The sequence below is a fragment of the Cygnus atratus genome, chromosome 2 (assembly GCF_013377495.2).
Source record: "Cygnus atratus isolate AKBS03 ecotype Queensland, Australia chromosome 2, CAtr_DNAZoo_HiC_assembly, whole genome shotgun sequence".
NCBI lineage: Eukaryota > Metazoa > Chordata > Aves > Anseriformes > Anatidae > Cygnus > Cygnus atratus.
In genome coordinates, this window is record NC_066363.1 from 18070693 (window position 1) to 18090398 (window position 19706).

Here is a 19706-nt window from a genome sequence, read left to right on the forward strand (position 1 = left end):
AGCACAGTCTAACTGAAGAGACAAAAGGGAAGAGAAAATGTGTTTTTACTTAAAATAGTCTTGGGATGCATCATTTGGTTTCTGTATTCCTTCTGACAAGTCTTGTAAATGACATTGATGATTGTGACTTTGCATGGTAATGCAGATGCATGATGGCAGACCTGAGGCTTTCCAGGGCAGGGCAGGCTGCCAGTTCTTCCTACATCCGACTGTGCTTGACCTGCACGCAGGCTGCAATGAGCTAGAAAACAGCTAAGCTCAAAGGCTCCTAGCTTTCTGAGAAGATAGATACAAAATCTGTCTTTCTAATTTTGATTTTCAGTACCCTTTAGGTCACTCAATTATGCTATTTGTGACCATCCTATACTCATTATAGATGTTAGGAACCCACACAGGGAACACTTTTGGGATTTGGAATAAATAGTAGTAGTTGGGTTTGCAGGATGATCTCTGTCAGTGGCTTTAATATAATCACTATGCTTCCAGTAACAAGGTATAGAAAACAACTACCAAGTTCACTGACTCGGTTTGTAAGTTCTACCTTCTTTCTTATAGAAAGACTTACAGACGGAGTCTAAAAGGGTATGGGTTTGGTTGTTCCAGAAAGTTTATACAGTCCCTGGGGTGCAGGTTTAACAGATACAAAGCATTTTAGCTCCTAAGCAAGTCCTTTTAAGAATGTGCTTGTGGGAAACTGCCCCTTAGGAAGATCTAGCAGAAAGTGCCTGGAACTGGCAGTTGTGCCACTTGCGCTGTGTGATGCTGATTGGATTGTACCCTCTGAATAAAGCAGATTTTGGTTCTGTATGGTTTCTGTAGAATTTAGTAGCATGGCTTAGTGGTGGACTTCAACCTTTAGGTTAAAGGTTGAACTAGATGATCAGTGGTGGACTTCAACCTTTAGGTTAAAGGTTGAACTAGATGATCTCAAAGGTCTTTTCCAACCTGAATGATCCTATGATTCTAAGTGGTTTAGCCATTCCATGGTTCCTGTGGTTGGAATTGGCAAACCCTTTGCACCCAGACAAATGGCAAATGCAGTCAGGAGCACTGAGGAGCAAGCAGCAGGCAGGGACAATAACAAGCCAGCTACGAAATTGTTACGCTCAAATTTTAAAATATGTGATTTTTTTCCTAATAGAGAAACACTGATATTTTAAACAGACACCCAAATGGAGGCAGGAATAAGAGAGTTTGCGATATCCCTAGTGAATAATTGGTCTTGTTATTTGAGGTGGACTAGCTGGGTAATAGACCTGGTTGTGGCTGACACATGATAGAAAAAACCCAGATGGGAATCACTGGGATCCCAGAATTAGCCCTTTGAAAAGCCACTAAGATTTGTCTAGCAAATAAATCACCTGAACAGATCTTGAGATAGGTAGTGGTTCATCATGTACAAAATATAAAACACTATCAAAAAAATGTGTCACAAAAAGGCATCTGGAGGTCACAGACTATCTGCAATCAACACTACGTTGTACCTAATGGCACTAGACGAGATAGTGCCTTGTGGCTGAAGAAAGGCTTAAGTCCACCAGCTCCAGGCGAGCAATGCCACCACGCCTACATTTTCAGTCCAAACCAAAAGAGTAGTTTGTTAGCACAAAGACCATTAAACTATGTAAGTGTCATTTTGGTACAGGAAAACTGAAGAACAGTTTTCTGAGGTTCTCAGTGTCTTTGATGAGAGCTAAGGGTTCTGGGCAAAAAATAAATGAGTATCAGAATGCCAGGTAAGAGAAAGAGCAAGCCCAAGAGCAAAGTTCAAAGAGGAGTATAAATAGACAGTGGCTGTCACCACCATGTTTCCCATCCTGCAAATGAGAAAAGGATATGAAAAGAGACAGAATGGTGAACAAGGATTTTGTAGCTCATCTCTTGCTCATGTCAGTGATCCTGATGTGAGTGCAAATCTCAATAAAGAATGTGAAAAACTGTAAGAGTTTGTTCATTCCCCAAGGAATCATCACAGAAAGCATACAAAATGAATGGAGCACTAGCCACTGTTTCTGAGGAGAAGGCACTGACAAAGTTTTCTTACAAAAGACTGAGTCACAGATAAAACTGTACATTACACAATATATGTCCCTGCAAAACCATGAATTTTAATACATTCAAATGGTGAAATGGCCAATGTATACTTTTCATGGGTGTAATAGGTTTTTATTCATCAGACGACAGTGTTGATACTCACCAGAAGCCATCAATTGCTATTTCTAAAAAGAGTTTGACAGTCACCACCTACAAGGTTCTCAGAGCAATATCCAGGCAATTTTCTCAACTAGTAAAGTGTGATTTGCAAATTGAATAAAAACTTGGAAGAGATTTGGTCATTGCAGCCATATTCTCCAAAGCGTTTGGAAAAGTGCAGAGAAACAAAGTCCAGAGCTGGATTATGTTAATCTGATTTAAAAGAAAAGAAGTCTGTCCAGTCTAAGACAGAAGGCAGACTATTGCTGAGGAAAGATCCTGCATAAAGTAATTAAGGCTGTTACTAAGGGATGGATGGGACAGTGTAATTCCAGTCCTTTTATCAGTTTTAAGGCTCTCAGCACTATATGGAGTTGTGTTCAAAGCAAATAAGAGAATGATTTCTGAGGTACCAGAGAAATATGTCAGAAGGAATACATGGTGGTCATTTAGGGACTGAAAGAAATCATAGGAGAGCTGAAAACCACACGGTTTAATAAAAACTACTATGAAATACAAAGTTCAATACACAACTTCATAAAACAAATATGAAGAGTGGCATGGAAAAGAAGTTCTAAAAGCTTGTCACATACGCCAAAGCTACAAAGACAAGTCAAGCAAAAGGACAGAAGATCTCTTGCAAAAAAAGTGGACACAGATTTCTTCACAATATCTGGGAAAAATAGCTGATAGATTTTTAGCCTTATTTCAGTGAGATAGTGGTACCAAAAAATTCCACACTTACACACATATCAACTTGTTTTTTAATAGCCCTAGTGAAACAGTTGTGGTACCTTCAGGCATTGGCCCTTATCACAGGTCATGAATTTATGTAGCTTGAACTGAAGTATGATTTCAGATATTTAATGCATTTTGCTTTATTCATAATTGAACAGTAGAAAATCATGTCAAATTAATGTTGAAAAACATATCAGAGAAAAGACCCTGGACCACACAGAGCAACAAGGCAAGACCCACGCATCCCTGGCTGCCACCATCTGATGTTCTGTACAATAGAAAACTGAAAACAAGCATGCCTGCACTGCTGAAAGTTGATGCCAGAGTCAGAGGGGTCTAATAGATAGATAGATAAAAAGATAGGCAAGGAGAAACAAAAAGCCTAGCAAGATCTGTAGTCACAAACTAGCTGCCACTTCATAACAACTCTGCAAACAGACGCTAGGAGGCAAAGACTGCAAACAGCAGGGGCTTCGCCACCAGCAGCCCTGCACTCACACGAAGTTTTAAACTTCCCTAGGAACACCCAGGAGGAATGGTTGGCATCTCTTTAAAATCTCAGTAAGGGAGAGAGGGATTGTTTGGCTCAAGAACATCTCAGAAAAATAACAGATGTTGCTGTTGCAGAGGCCAAGACCAGAATATGGCTCAACCAGAACGACTGCACTGCTGTTAACTTCCAGAGCACAGCAGCGATGATGGCTGGGAAGAGACCCAGGGGTCCCTGCATAACTCACCACTGCTAACTGATTTAATTCATACATAAGAAATAGGCATTCAAAACTTTACACTGATTATTAACTGCTACTATTTTTAGATTTCGCTAGACATGTTAGCTTGAACCGTATAGAACTAATTGCAATTATGTACACAGGCTCATGTTGTGCACATAAAGGGGCAGAACTCAAATCAAGAAAATCCAAAACTCAGCTGACTCCATGTGTCAGTGGTTTTATGTGGCATTAAGCCATGTAAAACCTGCCTGTCCACTGGACTGTAATAATCTCCAATAGTAAGAGTTTTATTTTTTAATACAAATATTTTGTGGTAATTCTTAATTTAAAATATTACAGATTACTCTGAATTCAATAGCTTGATACTTGCAACTGAATTAATAAATAATGAAGCTTTCTTCAGGACCTACTGTCTATGCATTCCTGAACATATAGAATCATAGAGTCACAGAATGGTTTGTGCTGGAAGGGACCTTAAAGATCACCCGGTTCCAACCCCCTGCCATGGGCAGGGACACCTCCCACCAGACCAGGTTGCCCAAAGCCCCATCCAGCCTGGCCTTGAACACCTCCAGGGATTGGGCATCCACAGCTTCCCTGGGCAGCCAAGGCAGTGTTGTCTTGACCTTCCCAGTTCAGATCATGATCTCATTATTGCATTTGAAGTTCTTAGACAAACTTGCCTCTCTCTCAGGGAAGCATATATGAGGCTAACCCATACATGATAACTCTGTGATAACTCACCAATGTACAGACTAGCAGTACAATGCTGACAAAATTTATGTGTCAAAGAGCAGTCACATCTCCCAAAGAGGTTAACTTACAATAGTTAAATGATTTCCTATCGATCAGCTGAATAGTCATTAATTTTATATACTTGCTTAATTATCCCCAGTTGCAAAGTAAAACAGGACCATGTAAGTCACTTCTATTCTTTTAGCTTGGCAATTAGGTCATGCTAACAGGTCATTCTCAGTCAGCTGCCATGGCATAACTCAATTGATCTAGTGATTACATCCCCGAATGGCAACACGGGGTTTTATGTTACCAATGGTTTGTTACCAATGGTCAGATAGAGACTCATTTTTTCAAGCACATAATGGCAATTTTTGGCCTTCGTGATAATCCGGAAAAGAGCAGCTCATATCTAAGAATATTTAGTCCAGGCACCAGTTTTCCCAGTACAAAACATCTAAACTCATCCATACTAATATGGTTGCTATAATTTCTATTGCATATATGTAAAAAAAAAAAAAAGGTCAAGTATGGGACTAAATCCTAAATTATATAACTTGATCCATTGTATAACACGGATCATTGCATTTTTTCTACACAAACTTGAGTAATTTGTAGTCATACTTAAGTAAAGCATATCTTCCAAGACAAGATTCATTCTTGATCTGAAAGCAGTACAAAAAACTCCCCATATTTCTTGTTACATTTTTCAATAGCTAAGCACCCTTGCTGAGAAGAATCCGTGCCAGATTACTTTTTCAAATTTCTCTGGCTTTGGCTTCCAACCACCAGATCCTACTAAGCCTCTGCTCAATAGATTAAAGAGTTTTTTATGTCTGCTTTTTTTCTCCCTGCTTGTTTATACACCACACAAGAAGCCATCTCTCAGTCTTTTTGCTTATCTAAACAGCAGATTAGGTTTCACAGTATCAAGCACTTTCAGGAGCCCTCAGATGCTTACTGAATCATATCCATCTACTGCATACCTCCCTTAAAAATGCATCTCAGGAAGAGGGCGTAAGGCAGTTGTATTAATCTCAAAGATGTCACCTCCTACAGCAAAATGAATTCCTTATTGATAACTTTTGAAACTGAATTTGGTTTCATTAACTAGTCCCTAACCATCATTTCTTTTGACTGTATTCAAGTGTATCTCTTTGACTAGGCTCAAGGTATCAGGCAATAAATACTGTTTTTCATTACTATCCCTTCTCAAACAAAATTTACTGTTTCACCAAGCTTTGTGTTATCCACAAATTTTATGAGCAATCATTTTGTGTTTGGTTCTGCATTGCTACTGAAAATGCTGAATAGTATCAGGCTTACTGCCTGATAAGACACAAGCCCACTAGAAGCACTCCCATGCAGTCATGATTTTTCACTGACAATCAACGTATGTGATCTGCAAATCCCTCCTTCTTCTTAGCTGTGACAAAGCCCTGCGTGTGGAGTGTGAGTCATATACTTAACTCCCTCTTCACACTCCTCCACAAATATCCTGTAGCTCATGTAATGCAGAATGATGCCTGGCTTCTCTGTCATGCCATAATCCCACCCAGCAGACAGCTGGGCAGCAGGTACCTTGTTTTATCAACCAATTCTGTCTTTCCCATGGAAAGAAAGATGAAAGAGAAAAAGGAAGGAAGGAAGGAAGGAAGGAAGGAAGGAAGGAAGGAAGGAAGGAAGGAAGGAAGGAAGGAAAGAAAAAGAAAGAAAGAGAAAGAAAGAAAGAAAGAAAGAAAGAAAGAAAGAAAGAAAGAAAGAGAAAGAAAGAAAGCAAGCCTGTAGAGTTATTTAACTTGTATCACAAATGTGCACATGCAAGCCTACCTGGAATGAAGAAGCTGCTGTATTGCACAGCAGCACAAAGCTTTGCCACCTGATGGGGTCCTGTACTCAGCTGGTCTCTGAGATGCTGTGTTTCAGCTCCAGCTCTGACATCCTCCAGCCATCATGCAATCTGATGTGCAAAACCAGTCCTTTCTCCTACTATCTGCCATGGGGCTGTTGCATGCCATCAAAACGAAAGAGATCTGAAAGGTCTCATGACACTTGTGGATCACTGCAGAGGGCCTTCCCAACCACTGCTTTTTTTCTTAATCACGATAGCAAGATAATTTAATATTAAAACAACAAATATTTTCTTCATCTTCTCCTGGAACTTTCCTAGCCAAACTTAGTCTATTAAGATACAGCAGAATGTGCGCTACCTTAAGGTGATTTAAAAAAGCAGCCCATGGAACTGTATAGCCGTACAGATGTATCTACAATTTTTGTATATAAATTAATTATTAATAGGAATATGGACAAAGAATATTTTCAGGATTATAGAGCTCAAGTAATCTTATGTATTTTAAATGTTGCTGATTTTTTTGCTCAAATATAATATTTATTAGTCCCATTTCTGTGCTGTGCTCCATCAAGATTAATTGTGCTCCAAGTGTCTTTATAACAGTTGTGCTACATTTTATTAGTTTATACATATAAAAGTAGATATTTTAACGAGAAATATGGAACAACCATTACACTGTCTAGTTAAGGCTAGTTATTGCTTGAAAATGGCAGGGATACAAAACATCTGAATAGGATTTTAATAATGCAGATTTTATTGGGAAAAAGAGCCACAACAAAACAGAATATGACTCTGTTATTTAATCTAGAAGAACTACCAAAATGAGAATTTCATCTTTAAAGTGCATCATACAGGAATGCTATATGGAATTACTCAACTTTTAAGCCCTGTTTTTATTTATAACATAAAATAAATAACAAACAGGCAGATTAAGGTTAAGACATGCTAACAAGAAAACAGATTTTTCCATGGGCAGTTTAATTAGTGAAACTTAGTTCCATTTTTACTGTGTGCGCAGAGACTTTTTGCAGCAAGTCCAACTCCCTTTCTTCCTTTCCAAACTGTAGCTCCCAGCCTTTCACTCTGCCCCCAGCCCTCAAAGCCCCTGTTTCTCTCTTATTTCGCCTAACAGCCAGGCAGCACGGGGGTGCTGACTGCTGGGGCACGCCAGCCAGAGGTATCTGCTGGTGCTGCACCTTTCAGCCTCCTGCCCTGTGGGACCATTCAGAAGACCTGTTTTCTGTCCCAATATCATTTTTCACAAAGCTTTGTAGGATTGCATGTGTATAACCTCTTATTCTCTGCTACCTTTGGCTGAATTTGGTCAATGGGTTTCAAAACAGAACTGAGAGATAAAACAAATCTCTTTTCCTTCGGCATTGGATGCAGCAGTTAGCGGGGTGCTGCTTTAGAAGTTCCCCTCATATACACCAACAATCTCAAGCAACATCCATTTTTTCTGCCATATACCCAAGACATCTTTCCATAAGACTAGAACTATCTCTTTTCTTATAAAAGAAAAACCACTGACGTGAGCTACAAATAATGCAAGTGACATAAAAATCCACATGCACTGCTTTACTTCTTTTTTAAAGAGAGGTAATGCATTTTTAAAGGTAGGTAATGCATATGGCAACAAACTGCTACATGCGGGGAAAAAAAACTGGAAGAGGACATAAATGTATTGGTCTCACTGATTTAGTTTTTCTTAATTAAATTAAAGTCATAGTAAAAATAAAAAAGTACCCGATTCCTCTCCTTTTCCCTCATGTCTCCCTTTTAGCCAAAACTAGGTGCCTCCCTCCCACCCGAGTCATCACTACCAGGAAATGAAGCTCAGAGTGAGGTGATACTAATGCAGGAAGGCTCTTTTTTTAATCCTTATAGATTCATTAGTGCTGCTGGCTCTGATATTCAAAGCAGCATTATGGAGCTCTTACATGAACACAAACTGAAGAGGAGAGACAGAAGAGGGATGTCTGCAAGAGGGCTGGAGAGGGATGGAGCTCCAGCAGCCCACAGCAAAAGCTGCATGGCTGTGAGTCCCTCTGCCAACCACTGGCAAATTTTGGAAGCTTCTTGAGTTAATTTTCCCTTTAGAAGAGAAACTGGCAGTACAAAATCAGTATCTTCTCAGTGCAGGATGTTTATTTTCAAAAGTCCAGCTGCCCTTTTTCCTGAAGCAGGAATGATAATAAGCAGTGCTCACGCTACGCTGTTCAGCCAAGGCTTCAGACCAAGTGTCCCTCCCTTCTCCAGAAACACATTTTTGTGTCTTCATCTGACTCTCTCCAGGGATCTGCACAGAAATGTGTGCCAGACGCAGCACTTACTGCTTCTTTTCAAGAGTGACTGATGGTGGCTTCATGTCTGACCAAATACTCCTTCACTTCTGCTTAAGACAATGCAGACAGAGACCAGGCAAACTGCACATCAAACCTTCCGCAAGGATGCATGGAAGATACAGAAATATGGTGTCACTGAGCTTCATTTGCCTTATTAGGAGGTAAAGTTAATGAGGAAACCTAGGTTACTCCTCTGCTACATAACTGCACAAAACTAACAAGAGTTTTTACCTGTTTAATCCAAACCTGATTCCTATAAAAAGCCATCTCACTCAAGACAGGAGTACTCCAAAGTTTATGAGTCTTGGGGTCAAATGTAGCCCAGGCTGCAGGCTGTCCACTATAGGGAGGATGAAACATTTGCTGACGGTTCCACAAATCTCTTGGAAAGAGAGGCAGACAAATTCTCCTTCCAGGGACTGGGGGAGATTTATAGCAAGTTTCAGCACAAAGAACCGTGGAATACAACATAAACCCATCGTGTTCACAGTAAGTTTGTCTCAGGGTGGTTGGTCTTTAAAATGGAGTTCAGAGCGACAAGTCACTTGACTTTTTTGGCTGACGCTGTGATTTATTTGATGGGAATATGATAAATGGGGATAGCTGCCCCCAAGCATTTTATAATAAAATCACATGAATTGGGTTCACAAAACAGAGATGCACAAATAGAACAGAGATCAAACTTCTCAGCTGTTAACATGTAGTCTTCCAATGAAGAGATATATAGAAGTGGTCAGAATGGTTATAGAAAGCCCCTGCAGTGTAACCAGCTCTGCAGATTGATTAAACCATCCCTTTTCTTGCCTTGTAAACAAGCCTACAGGCTTCAACTGCCACAGCACTGTCTGTACCTTTCTGCCCCATATTCCCACCAGCCTCTTCTAGATGGGATCTGTATGTTCCTTCTCTCACCTAGCTACAAGAGGAGGTTTCACCATGTCCTCCTCCCCTTCTTTCCTGTTCTCACAATCAACACACACCTCCTCCCAAGTGCTTCAAAAAAAGCAGCCTGACATCTTTCTTGGTTTCTCTGCTAGCATGAGTTTCCTCTCCTGTAAGATACCGAACCATGACACATGACATGCACAGCCCACCGCTCACACTCTTCCCTCTCCTTCCGTTATCACCTGCAAAGATCTGTAGGAAGGGCCACCGCTTGCTCAGATGCCTTAGAAGTGTCACACTGTACCAGACAGCAAGGCACAGCAATGTAATCTTAGCACAGCTTTTAGACGAAGTGCAGAAGTGCCTCACAGAGTTACATCTTCCTATCCCCTCACTAATGCGCCCGTCCCAACTAATAAAAAAGCCATTTTATGCCATCGTCTTGTTTTCTCTACCTGGAACATTACCTCCCCCACACCTTCTTACTCTCCTCACTTCCTCACTCTCCTCTTTTGCTCTTAGTAATATAAGAAAAGGAGGCTGCCAAGAACTGGAGATCCCATTCCTAGACTTGGAACTGATAGCCTAAAGGAAGGAGAGTCTGTAACTCATCACTCTGCTAACATGTCTATAAGCTGTCCTAGGTGTAACCACAAACACATACATACACACACATATATATACATCTGTTGTATGCATTTACCTATAGCTTTCTTCCATTCTTATGCTTTAATCCAGAATTAAGGATTCTGTATTAATCCTGCAACCAAGATGGCAGAAGCTCACAAAATATTAAAGATAAGGAGATAACCTGTTTACAAAATATAGGGCTTGAAAAGGGACACAAAGAGTCTTCAGTCAGAGCAATATACTGAAAAATACAGAATCAGCAGCTCTTTTAAGCCCAAAAGGTTAAATTTGAAACATCATTATTTCTTGAGAGAATTACTTTGAGGAATTCATTGCTAAGTAAAGTACTGAGTCTTATGTTCATTGCTCTACAGTTAGATTTCTTAAATTAACCTAATTTGCTTACCCTGACCCTCCCACCCCCATAAACATCAGCTCATTATTTTAAAAATGCCCAATGAATAAGAAAGAGGCAATTTAAGATGAGGCACTTTGGAAATTGACTGTGATGGGTGTTCAAAGAATGAATCAGTACATGATTTCCCTGTTCTTTTACTCTTCCTTAAGTATCTGATCTTGGCTACTTTCCTGATTTTTCCTTGTTGTCTGACCCTAATAAAACCTCAAAGCCCTCCTTGGGAAGTGGGGAGCCAAGGGAAAAGAAAGCCACAAAACAAGAGTTTCCAATGCCTCCCACCTGGCTTTGGATAACTAACCTTCATGCTCCAGTGCTATTCAAAGCACCTCATTTGTTGAGAAATACAGCTTTAGACTTTCTAGTTATCATTAATAGCTGCTTATACGCAACACTGGTATTTCCATTAAACTAGAAAAATCACCAGTTCCTTGCTAGCATCCAGTTTTTCCCCCAGGCAAGACACAGGCTATCTGCAGGAGGGTGTCAGTGCTTGTCATGAGTATTTGTGGTGTCTGTAATAAGCAATTCTTCAGCCCTGTGGTGACTGCGGATTAAATTAGATGTGCCAAAAATTTCTACTAAATTTCTACTAGCATCATATTGTTCTTAATTAGCATAATTGTTGCGAATATATACAATAAAACATATCTAACTTGACTCAGTCTTTTGCAAGGCACACTCCCTGAGTGATATATTTAGTACTAAAATAAAGTATCATGAAGGTAAAGAATGAAAAGGAAATAAAGAAGAAAGGAAAAGAATGATCATGAAACCTTAGTGGAAAACAAAGATTCTTAGAGAAAGTAATTCTAGATTAATACATGAAATATTTATTTTCTTTTCATGTTTACATGAAATATTTATTTTCTTTTCATGCTTCATATAGAAATGTAGAATCAATCAGATTGGAAATGGTCCCACGAGGTCATTCAGTGCTAAAAGCAAGGTTAACACTGAATTCAAACCAGTGCTTTTTACTCAGTGCTTTATCAAACTGAGCCTTAAAATCTCCAAGTATGGATGTTCACAGCCTCACTGGCAACTAGTTCCACTGCTTAATTACCCTCATGGTGAAAACGTTTTCCTTGGATAAAGTTGAGCCTGAGGATGATACTGTATAAAGTTGAAAGTTCCCATTTCAATTTATCATTGTCTTTTGTTGTCCCAACATACATCACTGTAAAGAGCATGGCTCTATTTTCTCAGTAAACTCCTTGTAGGTGTTAGCTAGCTACTGTTACATCCCTCCAAAGTCATCTCTTCTCCAGGCTGAACAAGCCCTGTTCCTTCAGCCTCTCCTTGCACAGCAAGCGCTCCAAGTCCTGACCATCCTGGTGGTCCTTCACTGAACTCACTCAAGTTCACTGACGCCTTGGGAGAGACCAAAACTGGACCCAGAATTGTGGATATGGCCTAAGGCGTGCCAAGTAAAGGGGAATAATCACTTCCCTCAATCTACTGGCTGGGCTCCCTTGATACAGCCTAGTCTGCTGTTAGCCTTCATTGTACGGCACTGATCAAGGATGAGGATGTAGTTCATTCTTGGTTTCTTATTCAGTCGTTGTCCCATTTACTGAGCCTGTCAGCACAGGTGCCAAGTAACACCAAAGAGCTGAATGAACAAACCACAAGTGCAAAATTTTCTGCTGAATTTTCCAGCCTTTTCTCACTTTAGATAAGCAGAAGATCAACTACCCTGTTAGGACACTGCTTCCTCACGTTATGTAAAATAATATAAACAACCTGCTAGGTTAGCAGAACTGCAGTTATGATAGGAGTCTTCTGTGGTCTTAAGACTGTTTCTGTCTATATGTGAGCTATAGATAATGAATCATCCAAGCAAATCACCAGTTCTGTCATATCTTTTCTATAGTGTTCTAGTTATTCTTTTTTGCATCAGAAGCTGTTCATCCTGGAAAATACCATGAGTGTGTGGGATTTTCTGGATCAATTTCAAGGAGAAGATGTGGCCAGACATAGTGTTATATAGTCAGAGTTTACCAGCCAAAGCATACACTTGAAACCAGGAACACAAATGCAAGAAGAGGCCCTAGTCCAACGGGATAGCAGGGGTTTCCACCTAAAATGTGACAAGTCAGTTGTGCACCATGAGCAAGATATTCTTAGTCCTCTTTCAGTTATGAGCATAATATTGAAGCTTACTTATCTAACATGCCAACAATGTTATGAAACTAAGATAAAAAGACGAGCAAGCTTACTTCCTCCAAGGTGTTTAAGTACCAATAGATGCATACTGTATTTCTCTTTACTTCTACAAAAATACTTAAGGAATGTATCAGTAGGTTTTTTCCACGGAAAATTAGAGGGAAAAGCATTAGGATTTTATCCAGCAAAGGCTTCACTTTTTAAATGGACTGCAGAAGTGGGATTTTAAGCTGGAACTCTGAATCTTAATGTCTGAATCGCATTTGAATGCATTGCCAACCCAGTGGAACCTCCCCCAGCGTAACCCAGAATTTCCCATACATTTTTTCTGGCAGGCACCAATGTTCGTGAGTGTGCAGCCTGTCAGCTGTGATTGCCTGAAGAAAGCAGCCCTTGACTTATGAGCCGTAAGAAATCAGAGTATGTATATTCACCATAACGTATTCTATTTCACCCACCAACACTGTATTTAAACACTTAGAAACATAGAGTATCTCTATGAACACTTCAAATGGAAAGCTTAGACATTTTACTTTGTCCTACATTCAAGTAGAATATATTCACCTTCTTTGAAAAGTGGCTCTTGCACAATTTTACAGTTGATGTACATATTCTTCATCAAATCCTGCAGCTCCAGCTCAACACCTCTCACGCTCAGCCCCATTGAGCAGCCATCATTATCTCTGTCTGCATTCACAGCTCTCTACTGGGATTAGAAGCATGCAATTGCAGCAGGAATAGTGCGGAGAAATACACAGTGGTTCAAAAATCAGAAACGGCGCTTGTTTATGGTAATATTTGCAGCTCTTCAATCTAAGTACCCACACAGATTGCACATACTCCCACAGAGACGGAAATTAATAACGTGAAATACCTGTGTAGCTTGAGCGTCACAGTTCCATAAACAGTGGCAAAGCCCAGAAGACGAACCCATCTTAGGAGAACACAGCGAAATACACTTGGCTCAAAATACAAAATGACAACCTATAGAACAGAAAGATAGAAAGAGCTTCAGTACCTCTTTAACACGAAACTAGATCTTCAATCAAATGCAGAATAGTTGCAAAACAGGACAGCAGACATATTTCAGTTCGTCCTGCTGTATATTTAGATTTTCTAGTAAAGTGACAAGATGATCAGATCAACCAGCTGGCACAGTTCTAGGCACCAGCTCCTTTTGAAGGGAGCTGGCAAAAGCCCTGTGACAGACTGTGAAGTGACAACACTTTTAAATGCAATTCCTCTGACTTTTCTTAACTGAGTGAAAACATGTACCCGGAGAAGATAAGAGAACAGACAAGGACGTTTTCCTTGAGCTATTCCAGTAATAGGCAGCTGGCCTAATTCTGGTTTGATGGACTGTATTTACTAGGTTACACTTCAAAGTTCCTCCTTCTAATAAACCTAGCAAAAAGTGAGCTGCTCTTTTTTCTCTCTCAACCACTTTCAGTCAAAAATGACTGCACTGGCCTCTCCCTGTCTGAAACCCCAATATCTCAATGTCATATTTGACTTTTTCCTCTTCTTCCCCATATGTTTTCACTGAGCCATATCAAATCTGTCTATACATCAACACTTTCTGAACAAGAATAACATTTTTGTTCACTTATAGATTTCTCCAATGGCAACAACAGGAAGGTCCTACTGACTGAGTTCTGTTTCACATCCCTCTGCTTCCCAATGGATGCTCCTGCTCTTCCCTCAGTACTCCAGCCACACCTTCTTTCTTCGAAATTCATTGCTGCTTTCTTCTTAAGTATTTCACTAATTTCTTTTTTTGTGGTTTTTGTTTGTTTGTTTGTTTGTTTTCCATCTCACTATCAAGGCATTAATGTGCAACCCAGGCTGCTGCCTACCTGTCTCTACGATTCCTCCCAGACAACCCATTTGTATTCTCCTTTCAATGCTGCCCTGGCCAGCTTCCAGCTAAGAGATCTTCCATCTTTCAGCTGTGCTTGTAACTTACATTTGTGCACACAAGACGCTGCCTGTTCTCCATTCTCCCCACCCCAGCTCATTTGAATGTTACAAGAAAAGCTTTCAATTTAATAATCCAAGAGATGGGTAAAAAGGTCTGTCACGTTCTTAGGCTGAATTCTCAGCCTTGGTGCTGAGAATCATGCGTATGCAAACCGTAGCATCTGGATGTGACCTAGACTGCTCTAGAACTGTTTGTAAACATGAAGGAGGCAACACTGGAGACAGAAAGGCCTTTCTCTGCATCTATCACATACCACACGTGAGGCCAACACTCAATAAACAGGAACATAACACCAATTCTGCAGGTGTCCTATGCCATCATTATTAAGCAAAATGCCACCCCAATCTAAAGCAGGGCTGCTTGGATGGTGGACTCGGACACAGTGTGAACCAGGAGTACATTTCTGCTGCTTTTAACAGATGTTGTCCCTTGTGGGGATGATCCCATGTTCCTTCCCGCTCTGCTGGCAACACCAGGAGCCCACTGTCCCAGGGATTTGTTGTGCACTGCCTTTCCCCTACCTCCAGACCCTGCTTGGTCCAGCAAAGCTAGAGACGATGCATCCCACCTGCCTGACCAGAACCTGTAAAACACCACCATGGACTGTAGTACAAATTAATTGCATAATCCTGATCTAGAGAAAGAAAACGCTGAAACATTTTCGGCCATCTGCCACTGCCTCATTTAGAGTCACTACATTCTGGCAGTAGAGGTAGTATTGTGACTACCGGCTGCCACATGATATTATTTTCCTAAGTAAATGCTTTTCTATGTGGGGATTCAAGCCCAGGATATTGGCCAAAAGCCCAGGACTAGGTCCTCTGGGTGACACAGACATAGTTAGGAGAGCGGGGGCAAAAATGGCAGATGTGAGCTGAGACAGAGTGAGGTAGGGGAAGCTGCTGTGCTTCACTGCAATGTTTGTTGGATGGATGGTGGGTTTTTGCAGCAGAATCAAGCTATTTCTTTAAAAAAAAAAAAAAAAAAAGATTGCTTGTTGAATCAAACCAGGGTGCAAAATTTCATCTGCTTTTTTCACTGCTGTAGGACTGACAGTGTTTCAAGGTAGACGTTTTCTGGGAATCTGATGAATTCTGCATGCAGCAAAAGGCCTGCCTCTTGGAAGATCAGATGGAAAAACAAATTACATCCACACACCCATGAACATGCTTGTGTAAATCGAGCATCCAGCAAGAAGTTGCTCAGAAAGACTTGAATTTTAGTAATGACCTCTTATCCTAATATAACCACAGTGAAGTCTGAAGCATTAACCTGCCTCCTGCGGTTTGCCAGGGGGGTAGAAACCATCCTGTTTCATCTTTGACTCTTCCAAACTAGAAAAACAAAGCCAAAAAAACACAGACATGCAGGGACTCTGAACATTTCAAAGTGAATCTGAAAGCAGAAATTTTCAGATGATTGAAATGGGAAGGTCTGAAAACTTTCCAGGCACACAATTTTCTGAACAAGGGCAACAGCTCTCTCTGCCATGAAAACTGACACAGCAATTTTATCTGCAGTTGCTTGTTGAAATATTAACTGCTTGTGTCTAGAAAACCTCATTGATTTGCACTGAACCATTTGTATGAGCAGCTGAGGCATTTGGCTAGCTATCAACCAAGAAAGCACCACTTCAAACGCATCACGGTGGGAGCTGGCATGTGGCAGCTAGTTAGGAAGGCTGCAGAGGCAGAATTATGTTGGTGAAAACTGTTCTCATTTCCCCATTTCAATGTAGACGTATCTGAACTACTCCTTTGCCCAGTGGTCAAGCACATTGTGGAAGTTGACAGAGATTCAGTCCAAGCCTGACCCCCATTTGGGTCTTTTGAAACTCTCTTCCTATGTTTGTATAATGGACGATAGTCACAGTGCTCTCCCAGGCTTCCAACATCCATTTCTACCCACTCTTCTGTAAGCTACATGTGGTCTAGCATGAACCAAGGCTTTGAACAGCAAGAATTACTGCACTTAATGTTTTTGCTTGCTTAGGCTTTCCAGAAGCTTATTCTAAGAATATGTCATCCCCATTTCCATCAGGGCTCATTGGGATGTTCCACTGACTACTGTCTCTAAGCTTTTGTCACCATTAAGTCCCTTACAATCACAGTAAATTTTAGTGGCACAATATTTAAATTGAGTAATCTTTAAAGGATCAGAGCCAAGGGGCTACAAAAGCACTGTCCTGGAAGCTCAGTACACCAAAAGCCATGCTCAAGCTTTTGATTTGAGTGGGATCACATTCTTTTAAAGAATACACATAATTTTCACTTTTTGCTTTTATAATGCATTAGACCATGCTAGCAGCATAAATCTCAACAAAAATGCTTAGAGATTTTGCTGATGGATGCCACAAAACCTATTTACGATCCATGAGGAAATGTGATATCCTTTGTTTCACCAGCTCCTGAAATCTATTTAAATACTAGACACCAGTTTCTCTTCATTAAAGAACAAAGATTCGAGGAAAAAATATTCAGAAACCAGAAAAGTCAGCCAGTGCCTGTTCATGTACTAGATACTGCAGCTGTGAGACCATGAAGCCATGTGGCTCACATTTGCCATTTGGACAAATGGATTCAGATGTTTGCTTTTAACCTCAACATGTTTTGAGCTTTTATTACCCTTGCCAAAACATTGTCCCAGTAGTCACACTACCACTTCCGAAGTCAGAGATGAAAAGACTTTCTAAGGTCACCAGGTAACAGTCAAGAGCACTTAGAGATGGAGAGTTAGAGACATGGAAGAGAGCCTTAGCTTGCTGACACAGCACTCAGCAAGCCCAGTCATTCAGCTGGCATGATGAACAGATACATACACTGTCTAAAAACAATGGCTAAAGTCAATACAGGATCCTCACCCACTGTGGTAATTTTTTGTTATCAGGACAGATAGGAAATAACAGTGCAAAGAGAACCTATGCTGAACAATTTAAAGCTCAAAAGCATACCAGACATGGTCCTTATGAAAAAGGAGCAAATACATGAGTTTTATAGCTTCAGTGTCATTGTTTCTTGAAAGAAAAACAGCATGTAGAAAGATTCACTAAAAGAAAAGAAAAAAAATGAAAAGAAAAAAAAAAACACCGTATAAGATCCCTGCAATACTAACAGTGAGTAATATTTCTTTTGTTTTTCAGATTACCATTACTGTGCACATTGTGAGAAGACTAACTTTGCTTTCGCCTAAAAAGGGTACCAGATCCAGGTGAAAATATTTTAATACCATGCAGCTCCACAAGGAGCACTGACTGGGAATCAGTCTGCCTAAATCAGGCATAGATTTTCTGCCTAAACTGTAAGTGACTAGTAAATCAAAATGCAAAAGTTCCATAGATAACCCATGGATAAACCTGGTATCCTTGAGAGCCTTGAAGAAATTCAGAACTTCAGTTTCTTGGACAGAATCTTGACCTAAAGACTTCAAATACACATCTCCACTGACTAGAAAGGTACTTCAGCATTTATTTTAGAAAAGTTGCTTCATTATATGTCAATTAAAAGCCTACACTAGGAGGACTGAGCCTATTGTAGACAAGTTGCTTTTTACTTCAGTTCTTAAGCCATAAGAATATCACAGATAGATCAAAAACTCATTTTTCTTTGCAGTCATCAGATTTCTATCATCCATGTTGAGAAAGAATGTGCAATACTATAATAACTCAACAGATCATAAGTCATAGAACAAATAATTTTAAAAATATTAGGAAGTGACAGTGCTACAAGTGCTAAACCTAAATATTAAAATTTTTGAGTAGGGCTTTAACACAAAAATCCCAAAGAGAGAGGCTAGTTCACCTTTCAACTATTCTTATTTTTACCAGGTTAGATAAATAGAAATGAGTTATCCATGTTAGTTACATGGAAATGAGATACGGAGCTTAGAACATAAGCTACAACATCATCTGGTTATGGATCTGAGGTGAAAGTCATCTACTTTAGAAAAAAAAAAAGATGCAAAAGTACTATTTTTTCTTATTTTCAAATAACCAAATTTCTCCTGTGTTAAGTTAACCTTTACAAAAACCTTTAAAGGAAGATTACCTACTTTTTACTTAACTTTTTTTTTTTTCTTTTTCCCTGCAAGTACTCTGCACAGCTCAATGCAGGATGTGACACAGCCATTTAAGATAATGCCTTTTGGGCTAATTCCATTAACAAGCATCTAGGAGAAACTGTGAAGAGATCTATCCGATCTGTTCCACTGCCCAGCACCATCTGCCCTTGCCTGGCCTGTCTCTAGGCAGTTCTGCAGCAAAACAAGCCACCAGACACTCCAAGAGCTCTTTCCGGCTCCCACATTTGCCTTTGACATACAACTCATCCTCTCAGTATCCTGCCGTGTCTTTGAGATGGGCATTCTTTTTTCTTCTGCCATGTTTGAATAGTTTCTTTCAACATAAAATAACCTCCAGGATAACCTACTATATCAAGTCACCTATTAATGCTTCTGTGCTAATAGTGAGAAGGGATTTCCTGCACCAGAGACACTGTTTGCAATATTAGATAAGCTTGCCATCCAAACTCATAACAGTCTGGCACTATGCTTTCTAGAAAAGGGACCTATCCACTTGTACGCAGGCAAGTTGCCATCTTCACAGATGGGCATGAATGAAGGCATTCATGAGCCTATGTACACTATGGGCATCACATACCACTGTTCAAAACATGATTCACAGCTCAGAGCATCTGCTTAAATATTAGTGAATGCACAACTCATTATCCAATCCCAGACTACCAACAAATATTTCCGGTGCAACTACACAAAACGTTTCAGGGGTATGATAACAGCTGAATATTTTCTTAGGCTAATTAAATAAGTGCACTTCCTTCCATCTCTATCTCATTTTTCTTAAACCACATGTACTTTTTAAGCCATAATATTTTACTCTGCTAGACCTATGGACACACAGTACCATAAAACCCTGTTATCCTTGCAAATCTACAATTTTAAAGCAGAGTTGTGCCAGATCGTTAGCTCAATGTCTCTATAAAGCACACGGCTGCTGCAGGAAACCACAATTACTACT

General features: G+C 40.1%; 1 protein-coding gene across 1 annotated transcript in view; it reads right to left on the bottom strand.

Moving 5' to 3' along the window:
* The window catches only part of GPR158 (G protein-coupled receptor 158), a 195018-nt gene that overhangs the window by 37297 nt on the left and 138015 nt on the right, over positions 1-19706 (bottom strand). Inside the window, 1 exon segment of the mRNA XM_035545429.1 lies at positions 13571-13680. Within this exon segment, the coding sequence (XP_035401322.1) occupies positions 13571-13680 (110 nt within the window).